This window comes from Lampetra planeri, chromosome 21 (genome assembly GCF_965212315.1).
Source record: "Lampetra planeri chromosome 21, kcLamPlan1.2.h2, whole genome shotgun sequence".
NCBI lineage: Eukaryota > Metazoa > Chordata > Hyperoartia > Petromyzontiformes > Petromyzontidae > Lampetra > Lampetra planeri.
In genome coordinates, this window is record NC_136127.1 from 9,075,788 (window position 1) to 9,094,508 (window position 18,721).

Consider the following 18,721-nt stretch of genomic DNA (forward strand, 5'->3'; position numbering starts at 1 on the left):
AACGTCGTGATCGCGTGTCGATGTCACATTCAAGTTCAAATTCATTTATTAGGTATAGCCCTGTGAGCCATTCGGCTCTTGAATCGGGTGCAACCGCAACAAACAAAAAACAAGAACAAAAAACATCTTAAAGTGACTATGTGACTAAGTGCAAACAAAAAATCCAAGAAAAGACAGCAAAATATTGCAGAAAAAAAATCACCGTACACCAACGCTGTGTGCAAAAATCCCAGTGGGATGCAAGTCAAACAACCAACAACAACCACAAGACAACTTAGATTAAGGCCATCAGTCTAACTCTGTGCTGCAACAAACAAACATGGCCAAACCAATACACTTTTCGAAATCACCAAAATAAAGCCATGAACGATGCTAAACCATTGGCGAGGAGGAGCTTTGTTGGTCACAATTTGACTGATACGTTGGTGCGTGTCGGCAATATCTTTGTCGAGGTGACAGGCTCGTCAGGTGGCAGAGGGATATTGACAAGAATAGTCACGTGAGACCGCCACGTCGCCCAACGCACAAAAACAAATTTGGACGTATACATTTCGATTTAAAGCTTTCGTGACTGCAGGGATTCATCTTCTTGGTTCTTTCGGTAAAGTCACGTAGAATGGAAGTAATAAAAAAATAAAAAACAATTCTCACGACGTTTTGGCCACAACGCAAGCAGCCGTCCTCAGGTGGAGAGCAGGTCTGTCGAGTAGACAGAGTCTGAATGACACACTCCAGGCTTGGAGCGACTATTTAAGCTGGGATGGAGGGGGGAAGGGCGCCTTGACGTGTATCTGTTTTCGTCGAAAATATCCTTCATAGTTACCTCGACAACCTTTATTTTTTTTTTTTTTATCAAAAGCCTTCCTTCACAAAACCCATTCCATCAACAGTGTAGTCTATTCTAGATTTGAAGCTTTCGTTACTTCGGTAAAGTCACGTAGGTAAAAAAATGAAATTAAAATTAATAAAAAATAAAATAATAAAAAATCACGACGTTTCGGAGGCAACACAAGTTTTCGTCATCACCGTCACAGCCAGATTTCCTGTATCAAGTTGTGTGGTCTATGCTGGCTTTCATTTATATTAAGTTCGCTTGCTTGCTTGCTTGCGTGCTTGCGTGCTTGCTTACGACCGTGCAAATCTTTCGGTCGTTTTTTAACCCACTTCCCCTGATCCAATCGAGCTGACATTTTCCACACAGACTCGTTGTGCGTGACAATTTATTTTCGTAAAATAATTTTTCCAAAATTTTACACTGTTTAGGGAATTTGTTTTTAATATTTATATACCAATTGCTTAATGCTGGCAGACAATCATCTGACCCATAGGTGGCAGCCATCTCAAGCCAGAGGACGAGAGGACTCTAGCCGCCACGCATATAAAGGATTTAGAGTGAAAAACTTTGTTTTTACGGGTTAATTTTTTTCATTTCAATCCGCCCCTTCTAATTGACTAATGTGACCTTGGCACATTCTCCTGCTTGGCATTCTGGGGACATGAGCAATGGAGTGAACTCAATTTATCTGGATTATTATGCTAAGTGGTACCTCCTAGAACCTAATATGGAGCCCATTGTTTGGAATATGGACCTGCCATTTCACCTTTAAGAATCAAATGAATGGATTCTGAACTTATTCGAAACTAAAATGCGCAGACATTCCCAGTGTATGCATTGTTCTTTTAATGCAAGTAATTGATTAAATATTCTGAGTTCGTTTCTTAAACCAATTCACACCCACTAACCCCAAACCATGTGTCCACTCCTAATGTCCATCCAGTTAAACTTAAACAATGGCATTCCATGGAGTTTTCTATAATTAATAAATCACTCTCTTTCCCCCCTGGTGCTTAAGCACGTGAAAATACAAATTACGTGAATATATGTCTGAGAATCCCGGTTTACATCAGATGTCTGCTTTTTTGTGCAGCCTTGACAAAGTCAGAAGGATGGTTATGTCTCAGTTGGACTTCAAGATCGGCAGACGTTTCAAACCAAGTTGTGATTTCAGAACGTTCCGTCGTTTTTTTAAATATCTAGTGGTCCACGGTATTCGATGTTGCTGATTCCTCTACGAGCTACAAATACTGCCATCATCATCAGCCACTGCATATCTGCTGCTAGATGAAGGCACCCCGATGCTGTCAACGTCCCTCATGGCCTTGTGATGCCACAATCTATCTCAGTTCTTCACAAAAGCTAATCCCATTGATCCACATCCATGGTGACCATCATCTCTGGTGCATTTTCTCCTTTGGATACCATTCCTTAACCAGTCTGGTCTATCAGCCATCACGCCTTCAAGCAATACATTTTGACAAAGCCCACTTATTTTCTTTATATGTTAATACGTGTTTGTTCTCTGTTCGTTGTGTTCCACTCTTTGCCTCTCAGTGTGTTTCCAAGCATGAATATCTCCATGTTCCTCTGGACACTTTTCAGTTTTCCCCCCTCCATTTTATTTGCCAAAGTCTTTGTTTCTGTACCCATATGTTGTAGAAGCAGGGCTTAATTTCAACCAGAGCTATCTGGGGCTGAGCTACAGAAAATATTTCCCTGCCCCCCCCCCTTTTCCCTCCAGTTGTTGGGGTGCCCTGCAAAATATTCTATGAGAAATTAAGCCCTGCATCGAAGGTGATAATCACTCTTTTGAAAAGCTATTACTCAGGCACACTTGCATGTTGCCTTTCATTATCACATTCAGTTTTAAAACTGCACTCCACCTTGCACTTGTTCGCCTAATGATTTGAGCAATTTGATCCTGATAGGCTCTGACTAATTGGCTTAGGAATGTATATTCTTGTTGTGTTTTAAACATGTGTCGCTTGATCCAAAATTAATCATATATCTTTGTTTGCCAAACTAAGTTCTCAAATTTCCCGGAGGTGCCCCAGGTAGCGTTTCTTATTTCACAAGTGGTAGACATTTGATAGTAAATTCATTCCATGAGGTATTTATTTTGCAAGTTTCCTCTTTTTTTGTGAGACGTCACACGATGTTGTGCACTTCTTGTGGCGTGTGGTCGGAATATTTTATACAAAACAGACACACGAAGGAAGATGACTGATGCGCGGTGAAATGACCCTGGCTCCGAGGGGAAAAATAAAAATGACGTTGAAAATATAAATGTCAGGCCACACTGAGCTGGCACCGCTGAGATGCTGAGTTTGGATCCAAAAGTTATTCTTCTGACAACACTGGCAGCCCTGTCTCTCGTTATTACATACAATTTCCGAAAGGTACTTCTACATTATTTCAAGAGCACCTTGATTCAAACCAAGTTATCGATTTGACAAGTTGATGGTCTCGGCCAGGTCATCAAGGACTGCACAAGAAGAACAAAAACGCCGTAAAAAAAATTTAATTCAATTGTAGCTCTGGGAATTGTCATGCTAACATAAAAAAATAATCTACGCCTCGAGTTTCCACGAATGGCTGAGTTGTCCTAGGGAAGCCCCAAGGCAGATTCAGATACCATTTCGATGTTAATAATTGTCAAGAGTTAAATATTTCGATCTAAAGCTTTCGTGACTGCAGGGATTCATCTTATTGGTTCTTTCGGTAAAGTCACGTAGAATGGAAATAATAAAATAATAAAAAGAAAACATAATAAAATAAGACAGCGTTTGAATAGACACTGTCTTTCCGACAGACCTGTTCTTCACCTGAGGACGGCTGCTTGCGTTGTAGCCGAAACATCGTGAGAATTGTATTTTATTATGTTTTATTTTTATTATTTTATTATTTCCATTCCACGTGACTTTACCGAAAGAACCAAGAAGAAGAGTTGAATAGGTCAACGAGGTTCGCGGCGCAGTGGTCAGGCCACACCGCTGCGTTGTAAATAGCACCTGGCCCGAGCATACACAAAGGTCCCACTTGTGTAAGTGGGGCCTTTGTGTATGTGGATCACTGTATAATACAGTAAAATGTGAATATATAGCATCTACACAGAAATGCATCTCAAGACCCTCCACCACAAAACACAAGTAGTTTGCGTGCTATTCTAACCTTTGTTAAAAAATATCTGGACAAATTTCGATTTAAAGCTTTCGTGACTGCAGGGATTCATCTTCTTGGTTCTTTCGGTAAAGTCACGTAGAAGGGAAGTAATAAAATAATAAAAATAAAACATAATAAAACAATTCTCAATTCAGTGAGAATTGTTTTATTATGTTTTATTTTTATTATTTTATTACTTCCCTTCTACGTGACTTTACCGAAAGAACCAAGAAAATATCTGGACAGTTGAGCAGACATTTTAGAATGAACTGCAGTATCCATTCCGCCTAACTTAACAAGCCTTGCCACATTACTTTTAGAAACGTCAAGATGCATCACACACCAATGCACCTATAAGAAGCTGCGCCTAGTTACATTCTTCCGCTTGCAAAATTATTCAAATTGCTCAGACATTTGCCATGAAAGGTGGTTGTAATTGATACCCGGATTATTTTTCGTGTAGAAAATTACACCCGCAAATTACAAAAATTTAAAGCTACCTATGTTGACATTTTACTCATGGACTTGTGTAAGGATTAATAATAGCATTCATTTTCATTGTTCTGAAAGCGCTCCATGGAAATCTGTCTTCAGGAGTCCTGACGGCTTTGTATGATGCAGGCAGATTGCATAAGGTCCTCTGGTGCAAACCTGGAAATAAGAACTACGCTATGTTTATGTAGAATCATGGTGCAGAGGCCATCAGACAAAAGGTTATAGATTGGGCTATAATCCATTAGACTGAACAGAAACAGGAGCGGTCCGTGGTTCGCACAACTCAACAGGGAGGTGGCTTTTCATTGCAGCTCATGCGCACAGACCATTCCAGTTATTTCGCTGCATGGCGTAAAAATTGTGCAAGTGGTGAGGAGGCTACTTGCTTCGATTAAACTAAAATTATTGCAGAGATCACGCATCTTAAAAACAAATATTCCCACGTATGTGCTTTTATGCCATGCAGAATGGCGAAAGCAATTAAAAGTAATCAATCAGGAATGTTTTCATCGCTCCGTTTGGATATTACTCTTGGAAAATTATGCGGGTGGGAAACATGTTTGATGAGTGCAGTGGGGATTTTTTTTGGGGGGTTTTCGCTGGTCGGTCGTGTTCATTGCTCGTGGCCTCTACAAAAAAAATCAGGGGATGTTAATGTCCTGGTATTGATCGACACATTCCACTGGCCACTCAATGTGCGGCAACGGAGCTTGCAAAGTATTCTGTATGAAACCTCGCTCCGAAAATTCAAGGTGAAGCAGTGTGTCTTGACTTTTGCCGAAACGTTGTTCAACGTTCTCCTATTTTTCTTGTCCGTCCCTCGTGCTATTTGGTCGCAATGTTTTTCTTTTATTTTTGTGACTTAAATCTATCCGAAAATTCAATTTACCACTTCAATGTTAGAATGCAATGCACTACTTTTGTCCCATGATCCCCGCACAAAGCTGTTCATTTGAAAGAAATGTAAAAGTGCGGGAAGGACATGTGACCTTGGTTGTTATGTATGATGCTTGCCATGGACAATCAAGCAATTTTGAAAAAGTAGTCAGTCGTTGAATTGCTTTCTGTATATATATATGAAAAAATGGGGATGTAAAAATATGGTCTGAAAAGTATTTTTTGGTCTTTTCTCCCAATGTAATTTCCAGTGCTCTGCAGTGCAATGCTATGAGACAAAGGATACATTTTGTAAGAGGAATATTAAGATATATATTATATCAACAAAAAGAATCGCTGCCACTGTAATCTTGGCGCCACATTGGAGTGCTGTTTCTCTCTCGTTAAAGGTGGACCCGGTGCAAAAGGCTGTCATCACGCACACGTTTGGAGTACCCATTTTACCTCGCCGGAAACACAGCTACTCCTGCAGCATCTGCCAGACAAGGTTCAACTCGGAGGTGCCTGTTGCATGCAAAAGAGTCACATCACCACTGAAAGCCCCCGGTGGTGGCGCTAGCATTCCCCATAAATGTTTCAAACATTAATGTATTCCATCACGTGAATTGTTGCATAAGGAGGTCACGATTTTGTAGACTGAAATTCCTCCCATTGTTTCTATTTAGGTATTTTGAGGTGGAAGTGCTGTTTTTCTGGTATGACTGCATGAGTCACAGAGCTGGCCCTTAATTAAGCATATGGCAAATGAGTTGTTGGAATTTCAAGGACATGTGTCTGAGACCGAGGTTAGGAATTTTATGGCAAGACCGGGTAAGAAGCAACGTAGAATTATTGAAGAGAACGTGGCATGTGAGTGTTGTAGATGCGATTGGCCATCAAAGGATGTACTGGGTAGGACAGGATGGAAGATGGCCGGTTCCCAAGGCAGGCACTGGAGTGGTCTCCATGGGTCCGGTAACCATTGGTAACCATTGGTAACCATTGGGCAAACTGAGCTTAATAAATAAGCTTTCACGACCAATGTTATCCACAATGAAGGTTTTTTTAAGACCGAGACAGGAAGAATTATTCACAATTCTGGCTCATCGCCTGATAAAGCACAACGTCATACTCGAATGGTAAATGCTGTGAGTATACTCTCCAACACACCAGTGTGCTGAACTAGTAACTAGCTGGAATGTGGTGGTAGGTTTAACACTACTTTCATACTAATAGGGTTTTTCCCCTTTTTTCTGGCAAAAAAACTGACACCTTTTGCAAGGAATCATGCTTACATTAACCACAATACTTGCAGTCAAATGCAAACCAAAAAACAATACTCTGATAATTTATGCATTGTCTTTGAAACTGATTGGTCCACACCAGAGACAGCTTTCTTTAGAGCCTAGTCTCATATGGTGTTCGACCAGATGACGCCACAAGGCGCACAGTTCAAAGACAACGCACTATCAGAGTAATGAGAGCTTGGGGTGAGCAGCTAGATCATGGGACCTCCTTTGCCAGTACCAACATATACTAATAGGGTTTTCCCCTTTTTTCTGGCAACAAAACTGACACCTTTTGCAAGGAATCATGCTTACATTAACCACAATACTTGCAGTCAAATGCAAACAAACAAACAAACTCATACGATCGAACCCAACAAAACCCCCTTTTATTATGAAGGGGAAAGACCCAAGGCCAGACTGTGGGGCATATCTTAGAGGTCACGTGTCTACGGTGCAGCAGCTTTGGGTTGTGATAGACGGTAGACCCAGTTAGCCAAGTGTGGTTGGATCAACAGCTTAGGCCTTGATGACATCTTGATCTTGAAATTCCTTTATGAACCCTCTACTGCTTGCCCAACACCAGCATGTGTTTGCTTTTGAAACTAATGTGGTGTGAATTTCTCTCTTTTTATTACACATTTTTTTCAAATATCTCTCCTTCTGCTTATTGTCTTTCAGGTTGACATTTCAATTGAGTTTTTTCAGAGCTTGTTTTGTAAAACCATAAACATGCCTTTCCCCCCCTTCCCTCCAATCTTTCACCGACATCGCATGACGCACCAACACGCACCCACTCGTCCGATGGAAACAGCACTTCCTGCCATGTCACCCATTTCTCATGCTCTGCATGGTATTTCGTTCTTCTTGGTTATTTCGGTAAAGTCACGTAGAAGGGAAATAATACATTATTTTATTATTTCCCTTCTACGTGACTTTACCGAAAGAACCAAGAAGATGAATCCCTGCAGTCACGAAAGCTTTAAATCGAAATATGGTATATCGTTGTTGCCTCTGCCAACAGGAATTAAGAATTTCGCCACGAGCATAAGCGTAGCGTGCATCCGTACGACTATTTAAGACGTTGATGCCATTTTTTATTTATCTTCTCGATGGGAATTTTTTTTAACGTGTTGTAAATTTGAGTGTTAAACCAGCAGCCATCACGCATATACAGTCACATCTGTTTGTACAGCGTGCGCTGTGGGTGTGCTTGCACGTTTACGTGAGTGCAGATGGTAGAGGCGCATCAAGTAGCACTCTTTATTATTTACTTGAATATTCTGCGAATTTTAAATTGAAGCAGAGTAGTATTTTTTTTGTCAACGTGTTATTTTCAATAGACCAAAAATCACTGTCTCCCCTTGTGTTTGTGTCCATCTGCCTCTCTCTCTGTCTCTCTGTCTCCCTCTGTATGGCTCTCTATCCCTATCTCCCTGTCTCTCTTGCTATCTTTCCATCTCCCTCATCTTTCTCTTCTGTCTCCCTCTGTGTTTTTCCTTTTCTGATTCCCTGTCTCTCTGTATTTCTGTCTCTCTCCTTTTTGCCTCTGTCTTGTTTCTCAACGTTGTAAGGTCGCGCTCGTTACACACAAAGTGCTTGCCACAAAACACATTCCTGCGGAGGGAGCTGGTAGGAACGTTGGGTTGCTCGGGCAGTGGCCAAGGTCAACGGCGGCGTGGTGTATTCCGCAAATATGGCCGACTATGAGGGCGGGCACAAGCCGGCGTGAGTAGGTTAAACGTTGAGTTTTATAAGGGCACCACGGGGTGACCAGCCCCTCCCCACCCTCCCCTCTCCACCCAGCCCCACCCCTACCATTTTTGGATTTACGACGGACGGACGGACACAATAATCCCCTGTGGGCAGGTGTAACCAGGATGTTCCTACCAGTATTAACCACAATACCATTCATATGTCGTCAAGGAGCATAAACCATCATGCAAACTGCTGCCACACTCGCAGCAGCTTGTGGCTCGCCATTGAACAAAGATGGTCACTGGATCACGCGCTTTCAAATGCGCTTCTGCAGCCGTCTGGAATGCTCTTCCATCCAATATTAGGAAGCCACTGGAGCTATTAACTTTTAAATCTAGATTTGAAACAAATTTCTTAGAACTGCTTTCACCGCACCTCCGTTTAGCACGGTTGGCTGCGTACGGGGCGAAATAAGTTCAACATACATACATATCTACTGATTTCGGTTTCCCTGTGTCTCTGTCTTTCTTGCTGCCTCACCATTTGTTCCTGGTGAGGGTTGTTGTTGCTGCTGTTGCAGCTCCCATTCTCTGCGCTCCCCACATTCTTTCCCACCCTGCAGCAATGCCGTCATGGTCACATGACGGATGGCCTCGCAGTGCTCAAAGCTAATATTCAGCTCCGTATATTTTGCTTGCTTCAAATTGGCTGAGCACAAATTAAAAAAAACAGGCAGTATTTGGCGAGTGCCCCCCTAATATATGGACACTTTTTTTTGCAGGTAAGGCCCAATGAGCTCTATAGCTTTTTTCAGAAACGACCCGGCCACAAATGATATCTCAATGAAGTGGCTTATCACGTGGTAATTTATAGGAGCCAAAAACTCTATATGCATGTTTCTAAATGTGTAGGGATAAACCGGAGAAAAATCCACGCGACCACAAGGAGAACATGCAATGTCCAAATATGCAGGCATCAGGGTCGGGACCGAACCCACGAGCTAGTTAACATATCGTCACCGTGGCGCCCTTTTGATTCCTGGCCCTGGCTAAAATCAGTGGCAGGTGACATTTGAACCAGTCCTGGGCATCCCATCTTTCCCAACCCCCGCTCAGCATGGTGAAGTGTGGTCAAACAACCTTCATCCAGCAGTATATTGATGAAGGGCTGTACATTATTGGTATTTATGCAAGAAAATAGAAGACCATTAAGTAGATTGAATAAACCTGGCATCACACGACCCGGGCAGCCCATCATCCAGCAGTGGATAGAGAATCGCTGCTGCTGATAATGATGATGAATAATAAAGGTAAAGGTGCAGCCCGTCAATTACTTGCTCACGCCACTGCTGGCAGGAAGGGCCTCTACGCGAGTGAGGTTTAGAGGGTCTACTCTTCTACGTTGACCGGACACATTTAAATATTTTTGTGTATTGTTTGTCGTTGTAATTTTCTGACCCGCCCATGCTGGATCTATTTGAAAAGTTGCTTGAAAGCTCATTGGATTTTTCCAGGATAAATAAAGATTCTGATTCTGAAGTATGAGTATCCACACTTCACTCCCCCGTGTGCTTTATGTGGGTTAAATGCAAAGGCAACTTGGTGAATCTGAGCACTTAAAATGGTCCTTCTGCGTATGTTTTTTTCATGGTCAAGCTGCATGTTTATTGTGTTCAGTGATGTGTGTGCATGCGTCTTTGTTTTTTCCCCCAGACTCAAGCCATTGCTCACTTCAAAGGAAACAAGCATGCCAAGAGACTCAAATCACTCGAGGGTGGAATGCACAAACAGAGTAAAAGTTCTGGCAAAGATGAAGTTAAGCGGAACGGAGCATCTAAACCTGACTCTATGGGCAATAAAGGCCCCAACAAAGCGATAAAAAAGATACCAAAGTACAACAGTAAGCCGCATTCCTTGTTCTTAAAACATTAATTTGCAGATTTTTTTTTGTGTTCAAGTAATTTGTTTAAAAATAAATTGAGCTGGCAATAAATCGTTCAAGTGGTTCTGGTAAGCACGAGATGATATATATTGCATCAGTCTGTTTAATCTTCTCATTACCACACGTGGAATATGCCACTGCTTAAATACAGCGGCTTAAAATTAACTTGGCCAAGTGGCTCAGTGGGAGGGCGAGTGGTTCACATTCGGAAAGTTTTGCATTAATATTTTGGTCAGGAGCCGACTCCACTCATCTTCTCTGGGGTCGATAAAATAACTACCACTTTGTGGTAGACTCACCCCCCCCCCCCCCCCATCATGTGGATGAGAGAGATGACTGAGAAACTCGCTCCCACCGTGCCAATGCTCAGATGAGCAAGAAATCGCTGTGAATTTGACTTTTTAAGTACTGTTAAACTTTCTATGCATGAATAATATATATTTTAGTTATATACATATATGAGGAAAAAAAATTCGCACAAATGTTATTACCGTAGTATTTTATCAACAGCTAATATTGGACTCGGGGGGGGGGAGGTGGATGGGCAAGTGTTGTGCAACAAAAAAATATAAGGCCCGTATAATTTTGTGAAGGAATGACGATTTCTCAGGAAATGGATCTGGCAACCATTGGTGTGAAAATGATGTAGGCGTTTAGAGTTGCGTAGCAATCATTGTGGCTGCCAAGAAAAAAACATATTTGGCTGAAATTTGCTTTACTTCATAAATAATTGAAGGGTTTTTTTGGTGTGAAATTGTTCCCTCCAGTCTCGCCAGCTATCAACTTTCTGGCAATAATCGAGCTGGTTTTGCATCACACGATGCTTTACAAATATGACGATGGGGCAAACTTAATAATGGAGCTGTCATGGAGTCTGTGTAGTTAACTCGGAATGTTTCCATAGTGGCACATTCTGGCTTCTCTACTCACATTGTGCATTCTTTTTGGATTGATCTTCAGAGAGTTCTATCATCCGCCTACCTTTATCAACTCGTTTTATTTCGATTTAATCCCACAACGAAACCCATAGTGCGGTTTATATATGTGTGTTTTCATTAATGAATATATAAGTAGTGACACGTGTTAGCTTGTTTGCATTAACAGGTGTTTATTGTTCATTAGGGAGCAGTTAAGGAACATTGCCAATGTAATATTTCACTTATGCAGAGTGAACAAAAATATATCCATGAACTTAATTACGTGAAACCAAGAGCGTCTTGAGTGGTGTGACAATGGTATTTTAGTTTTCACACTGAATTATATTTTAAATTCATACGAAATTATGATGATGCCGATGATTATGGTGAGGATGATTCAATTTTTAGACGCCTGCACAATTAATACGCCGATCAAAACATTGCTTTTGACATGTGAGAAAAGTAATATTAAATATGTAAATTGCCTGCCTAATTACATTAGTTGTTATTGTATATCGCAAATCTTGGTATTTATCTCGTGGGGCCTCTATGTTTCAAAGTCCCAAGGTACGCTGTGTGCATGTGATCGTGTCACCTTAGTCTATTTACAAAACCAGAATGACTAATAAAGGTGTATCACCTCAGGATACAATTAAATCTACAATCAGTTGGTCAAAGGCTTGTACTAAGCAGACTGAATTTCTTATTAGATGCTGCATTTTTTATTAAGCACTTAAATATTGCCAGTTTCCAGGGAAATCAGGCATTTATGAGAAAGGTTTGTTTATTTATTTTATAATCGAAATTCCCCTTTTGAATTTAAACAGATTGCGTCATTGAGAAGGGCCTATGGGAATTGACAAAAACAAAACTTTCGCTTCATGCTGGTTCGGTGAAAATAATAAGCAAATTAGAAATGTCTCAAATGTACTCAACAATGATGTGTAATGGCCCATTAATGCTAGAAACGTTGGTAAAGATGCAGCCATGCAATGTCTTGCTTCTGCCACAACTGTCGAAAGAGCCTCCATGAGATGGAGCTCCTGGGAACCACTCCACAGGGCATTTTCGCCACCTCTTCCACGCTTTACCCCACCACACTCGACCCACCGATTGACTAATTGCCGTGGACACCACGTATTCTGCCGAACGGAAAGACGCAGTGGCATTTTAGAAACGTGCCCATCGTTCTAACAGCCGTGGCTGTCAAATTGAACCGATGATCTCTAGTGCGGTAACCATTCTTCCACAGCAGCATCTTATATTTTGAGGAATTCTTAAATGTTCAGGTTTTCCTTGCACTCGTTGAATAGATTATATTGTTAATTCTCTCACTTGATTTTCAGTGAAATCAATGAATCTCAATGTCGGGAGAGAGACGCACGGCGCGGGGAGAGCGGTAGCAGAGCTGGACACCGCGGATAAACCCTCGTCCCCAAGTACTGCCTCGGGTGACAACGGCAAGCTACCACAGCCGGATCCAGCCTCTGCCTCTGGTGGAGGAGTTGGAGGAGTAGCAGCAGCAGCAGGAGGAGGAGGAGGAGGTTTAGAAGGAGGAGGAGAAGGAGGTGGAAGCAGTAGCAGCAGCATCAGCAGTGTGAACAGTGGCACAGCCACGCTGGGCACGGAGACGGAGGACGAGAAATCGAAGCGCCTCCTCTACTGCTCCCTGTGCAAGGTGGTGGTCAACTCGCAGTCACAGCTGGATGCTCATAACAACGGTGAGCCAGACACGTGGACATTAGCGGTCGACGAAGTGAACGTTTAAAGCCCCGCTGGTGGAAGGGCCTCCACTGCAGGCAGCTCTAGAGGCTATTTTGGCCCCCCTCTTCTATGCTACCCAGACATCTTATTAGAAGGAGTGTGAGTACAGAGACAAAGCTCCCCCGTATAGCCTTAACAGACTGTTGGGGCAAGTGCCGTTAGCGAGCACCTATGAAGGCCGGCACGGCACACGAGGGGGTGGGTGGCCAGCACCACGCCCGACCGCCTTTGTCTCCCTAGGAGCGATGTTTACACACCACACCAGGTACTAATTTGAGTCTGAGTCGACCTAGGGGGAGGCCCAGGACCAGTTCACTGGTGTTGGCCGTGAGCGGGAATCGAACTCGGGTCGCAGGGTTCGTAGCGCAGCGTAGCGCTAACCGCTCCCCGCCTACCGCTCTCCGCACTTTACCTCAGCATGCGTGACCTGCCGATCGACAGGTCATTTACCCATTTACAGTATTACCCATTTATTACCAATTTTTACCACTGGGTGGGCAGAGGCGAGCGGGTATAAAGACCTTTTGCACCGAGTGTTTCGACTCCCGTGCAGGAAGTTTGGCTTTAACCGCCAACCTCCGGATTTGCAAGTTCTGCGTGCTAACCCAGTATAGCACCATGGCAGAAAACCCAGGGCATTGATGGCGGTGCTTAAAATGTATCCCATAACATACACACTGTGTGCTTAACGGATGAAAGATTCTCATGGGGTTTGTAGATGATTATTTTCATGATTTGAAAACGTTACAGGAGTGGTCAAAATATTTCAGCAAAATGCCTAGACAAGCAATAACATGACTTAAAGCTTTCGTGACTGCAGGAATTCATATTCTTTGGCTCTTTCGGTGAAGCCACGATCTACGTGGCTTTACCGAAAGACCCAAAGAATAAGCAATAACGTGTTGATGTCATAATAGGTCTGAGAAGCTTTGGCAAATGTCAACAATGAGTGGTGTTTAACACAAGTGTAATAATTTCTTCATTCATACTCTGCACGATGCCTACGACATGACGGGAACGCAAATCGCTTCGCGTTCACGATAACGACAAAAACGTTCGTCTGCTTTTTTATTTCATTTAAAGGTGTCAAGCACAAGACGATGTTTGAAGCGTGGAGTGGTGGCGGTTCCATAAGAGCATTTCCCAGGCCGGGCTGCAAAGTCAGCAGCCAGAATGGCAGCGCCGCAGGCTTCGGCCTTCAAGACAAGACCTTTTACTGTGAGATCTGCGACGTCCACGTGAATTCGGAGACGCAGCTGAAGCAGGTGTGCCTTTCTGCCCCCCGGGAAGCTGTATATATAGAGACGTCCGTCAATGTGACGTGTGGTCACCTTATAGATGTCGGTAGACTGTAAGGTTTTTGGACAAATACTCGTGGCTAACGTTTGGTTAAAGGTAAAGGTGCAGCCCTGAAATATTATGCTCAGGCAAACTGCCTGTTGTTTTTGTTTTTTACAAAAAAAACGCTTTAGTGTTGTCAGTTTATAGAGGGACGCATTCATTTGTGATATATATTTTATCCGCTCCGTATTTTCCGATTGGATTTTTACCTTTTTTCATCATTGAACATGGACTATGGGCGGTCGATGAAAGACTGCCGCTTCAAGCTGCTCAGTAAAAATAATAAGTAAATGTTTACATCTCTTAAATGTACTTGGCAACAATGCGCAATGGCACATTCTAGGGTTAAAATCCATGGTGATGGTAGACTTGCAGCCCTGCGATTGCAGAGGGAAGCGTCTTCGCTAAAGAGAGCTCTTGAAAGCCCCTCGAGAAACGGTATTTCTCATACTCTTGCACACTGGCTCGACATTTTGGAACAAGTGGTAGTACCCACACTTTACCCCACCGTATGTGACCTGCCAATCGACTAACTGTTCCTGTAGTGTTTTGCAGGGAAAAAAAGTATCCGATATGTAATGCTTTAAAAATGCGGCACCGATATGCATCGATCATTAATTTAATAACGAGGTTTCATTATGCCTCGTCAATTTCTTCAGTGCAATTTAGTGACGTCAGATTCGCAGTGTTTGTACTGAACAGTTTGCGGATGAAACGGGCATATCCCACAACTCTTGATAGCAACCAGGGTGCACAGACGCATGTAATATTGTACGACCGTTTGTCACCGCAGCATATCACGAGCAGGAGACACAAAGACCGATCTGCGGGCAAACCTCCAAAACCAAAATTTTCTCCATATAACAAGCAACATCGCCACTCCGGCCCTGTCACGGTACGTTCCAGATGGACAGTCACATATTCCACATTGTGGACTACCCGACTAAATGATCATCTAAACACAATTTTTCATACCATTGTGTTTTGTTAAGGTTATTGTTTGTAGCATGAATTTTGTCTCTTAATTGCATACATCTTGAATATATCAAACTCTGATAGAAATGTCGTGCTTGTAGAGTTAAAATGATATCCTTTTAACTTTTCACTAATGCCAGTGGTGATTTCTACCTGTCCTGATTTACCCCGGATCGTCCTAAATTTAAGGAATCTGTCCTGTGTAATCAGTAAGTCTTTTCGGGACATCGCGCGTCTCGAATTTGCCAGTTTATCAGTTGCATCACAATGAATCTTGACTTAAAGCTTTCGTGACTGCAGGAATTCATATTCTTTGGGTCTTTCGGTAAATTTACATAGATAGGTTCAAAGAAAATAAAAAAAATAACAAAAAACTACGACGATCGCTTGTGTTGCGATCGAAACGTCGTAGTTTTTGGTTATATTTTGGTTATTTTCGTTGAACCTATCTACGTGACTTTACCGAAAGACCCAAACGAATCTCATGACAATACACCACTTACGACAAAGCATGTAAATTTAGTCCTCTCCTCTCCCAGTGTTCGAGAAATTTTCAGGTATTATTCTTCCCACGATGTGTTCCGGTCGTTTTGTATCGCAACCGAATGGCGACCATAAAAAAAAACAATCCATAATTCTGCCTCCGATCCAATACGATTCCAATTGTTTATGCTGTGTGCAAACAAACAAACAGGCAGGCAAGGTCTCCTTTGCGAGAGACCTCCGCGGCAAGCCTCTGGCATTCCTTCCAGCTTCCCTGGCCGCTGCGGCCGCAGCCGCCGCAGCGGCCAACCCGCTGGGCCTGGCTCCAGGGCCGCCCAACTCGTCCGCTCCATCGATCTTCACGTCGTCCCCGCTCGGAGTGGGCCAGCCATCAGCCATGCTGAGGCCTTCCCCGGGACCCATTAGGCAAGCTCACGGCTCTTTTCTTTTCGCACCTTACTGAGAACATTCCACGCGGGAGTCCCTGTTCGCTGTGTGCACTGTGTGTTAATTCTAGATTTGAAGCTTTCGTGACTGCAAGGATTCATATTCTTAGGTTTTTTTCGGTAAAGTCACGTAGGTAAAAAATGTAAATTTATGAAAGTAAAATAAAAAAAATCACGACGTTTCGGAGGCTATCGTGCTGTGACTGTTCCACCTGAAGACGGAAGCTTGTGTTACCTCCGAAACGTCGTGATTTTTATGTATATTTTACTTTTATTAATTTTAATTTTTTACCTACGTGACTTTACCGAAAAAACCTAAGAATGTGCACTGTGTGTGTGTGCTCCTGCTGCTGCTGCTGGTGGTCACATCACACCACCCATCGTTTGTGCGCCGTGCCAAACTTCATAAGTGCTTGCTGACGGTATTAGCTCCAAACGGCATATTAGAGCTACGAGGGGGGTGGGGGGGGGGGCGTTCTTTGTCCTGCTTCTTATTCTAGGCAACAACACAAAATGAAAACACGTAAAAGCAATACTCCATTTGTGTGTCCTCACGTACGTGCAAATGTGTTTTAGCACAACAACCTACTGGCTTTGAAGAACATTATTATCCAGCAGCATTTGTTCCAGCAAGCAAACTCTGGATAGTTATCGACAATCTGGGTCTCATCAGCAGAACCCATCACCAACAGAAGGTTGAAACCAGCCCAGAGTCTTCCTCGAACAATTACTGCTGGATATCGGTCTGGAAGGCCAACAGACTAAAACATTTATCAGTTTTTATTTCATATGTGGAGATACAGTATGGAGTTTTGCTTTTACATTATTGTATAATTGATGCCCCACAAAAATTCTTAATGAGTTTGCATACAAAACAAAAGTCTCTTAGAATTAAACATATGGTAGCATATTGAATTCCAATGGCCATGCTTCTATTATATTATGGATGGCATATTCTGAATTTAGCGTTTATTTTATAATGCCCAGCAAAATGCCTGGTTCGTGCGCACATATAATATCGTAATTTGATTGTTGTCTAAGATTTACCACGAGGTAACATTTCGTTTATGCGCAAGGGCATCATGCTGCATATGACACACTCGTGACATTTGTACGATGCGAATTATCGACGGTGTTTTGTTGTTCCCCATCTGCACAACATTTCCCAGTGCTTCGTTATTTCAGAGCTTGCTCTGTGTCAGCACACATTGCCAGCAAAAAAGAGACCCATTCGGTCTTTATGGCCATGCCTATTGTGCAGTGTCTGCACGAAAACACTATCCAACTTTAAAAAAAAAAACGTCTCACTTAAAAAAAAAGGACAAACATAAATTAAAGGACGTGACGTTGAATTGAACCATCCGCGTCTACCTTTTTTTTTTCACCCGACAACATTTATCCTGCTCGTGCTCGCTCGTCTTCTCGAGATGCACGTCTGTGGCATTTGTAAAACAACAAAAAAAAAGACGTCAACGGCACGGTTGTTATTCCACCCCGGTTGGCTTTGAAATCGCTGTCTGAGCTGGTTTGCATCTGATCTTTGTGACCTTGGGAAACAAAGCGTTGGCTCCTTCTGTTCACTCAGCGCTACAGCTGGTTCGTCGAAATGGTGGGGCAAAAAAAAATATCGCAGTGTTTCACTGGGACTTTGTAGAGCCAATTTTCCTCGGCGTCCTTGTTAAGCGCAACGCCTCTGCCGCTGCACAGACGGAATTCCAAACCCGCAGATGCGTGTATGAAAGTAAATCTATTTGCATACAGTACCTCTTAACGTTTGCCACCTTTGTGAAGATGCCAGGAGCTAAAAATCTCATTAGTGTCGGTGAATTTCTTTCAGAGATCACAATGGCTTTAATTAGTAAATGGATCATGCCGCGATTAATGATCCTGAACTTGGAATTAGGACTGGGAAGTGAGTGCATATGGTTGGAGAGAAATAATGATATCATTTTAATAAAGAGTAAATGTGGAACGTTGAGCCATTTAACTTTTATTGGTTTCATTTATTATAGTACAGTATGATATTTACAGTATGGTATTTACAGTATGGAATGAACCACTGGTGGACAATTAGAGTATACAAATGATTTAAAACACTAAATTTAGCTGACATCTAATAGCTAATAACTTGATCATCCAGTATAGTATTTACTATTATATAAGTGATGGGGTTGATATGGTATTTGCTTACTTGTAAAGTCCACCTTTGGAAACAGGCGGGAGAGGTGCAATGTTTAATACCTTGTAAATTACCCTGAGACCCGATTATATGTAAGGCTGTGTAAATGTAAACAGTAATGATTAACAACAACACCAACACGTTTTAAAGCGCAAGTTTTTATTGCTTTCACACTTTGCTACACACATGTTCATAAAGCAGTATCCATGATTGTGTAAACTGTGTCCCCCCACATGGATGTTTGATTAGATACATGAGCACCTGTTCATTGTAGACAGTTATAAATGCAACGTGCTCTGATGCAATTTATTGAGACCCTG

The 18,721-nt window shown here is 42.4% G+C and overlaps 1 protein-coding gene across 1 annotated transcript in view; it reads left to right on the forward strand.

The window, feature by feature from the left end:
- The window catches only part of LOC144724790 (zinc finger protein 385D-like), a 54,864-nt gene extending 38,514 nt beyond the window's left edge, over positions 1-16,350 (forward strand). Inside the window, exons 2-7 of the mRNA XM_078604178.1 lie at positions 5,782-5,892; positions 10,068-10,254; positions 12,560-12,934; positions 14,061-14,242; positions 15,112-15,213; positions 15,817-16,350. Coding sequence (XP_078460304.1) covers positions 5,782-5,892; positions 10,068-10,254; positions 12,560-12,934; positions 14,061-14,242; positions 15,112-15,213; positions 15,817-16,239 — 1,380 coding nt within the window. The 3' untranslated portion in view covers positions 16,240-16,350. The remainder of the gene's footprint in view (positions 1-5,781; positions 5,893-10,067; positions 10,255-12,559; positions 12,935-14,060; positions 14,243-15,111; positions 15,214-15,816) is intronic.
- The last annotated feature ends 2,371 nt before the right edge of the window (positions 16,351-18,721 follow it).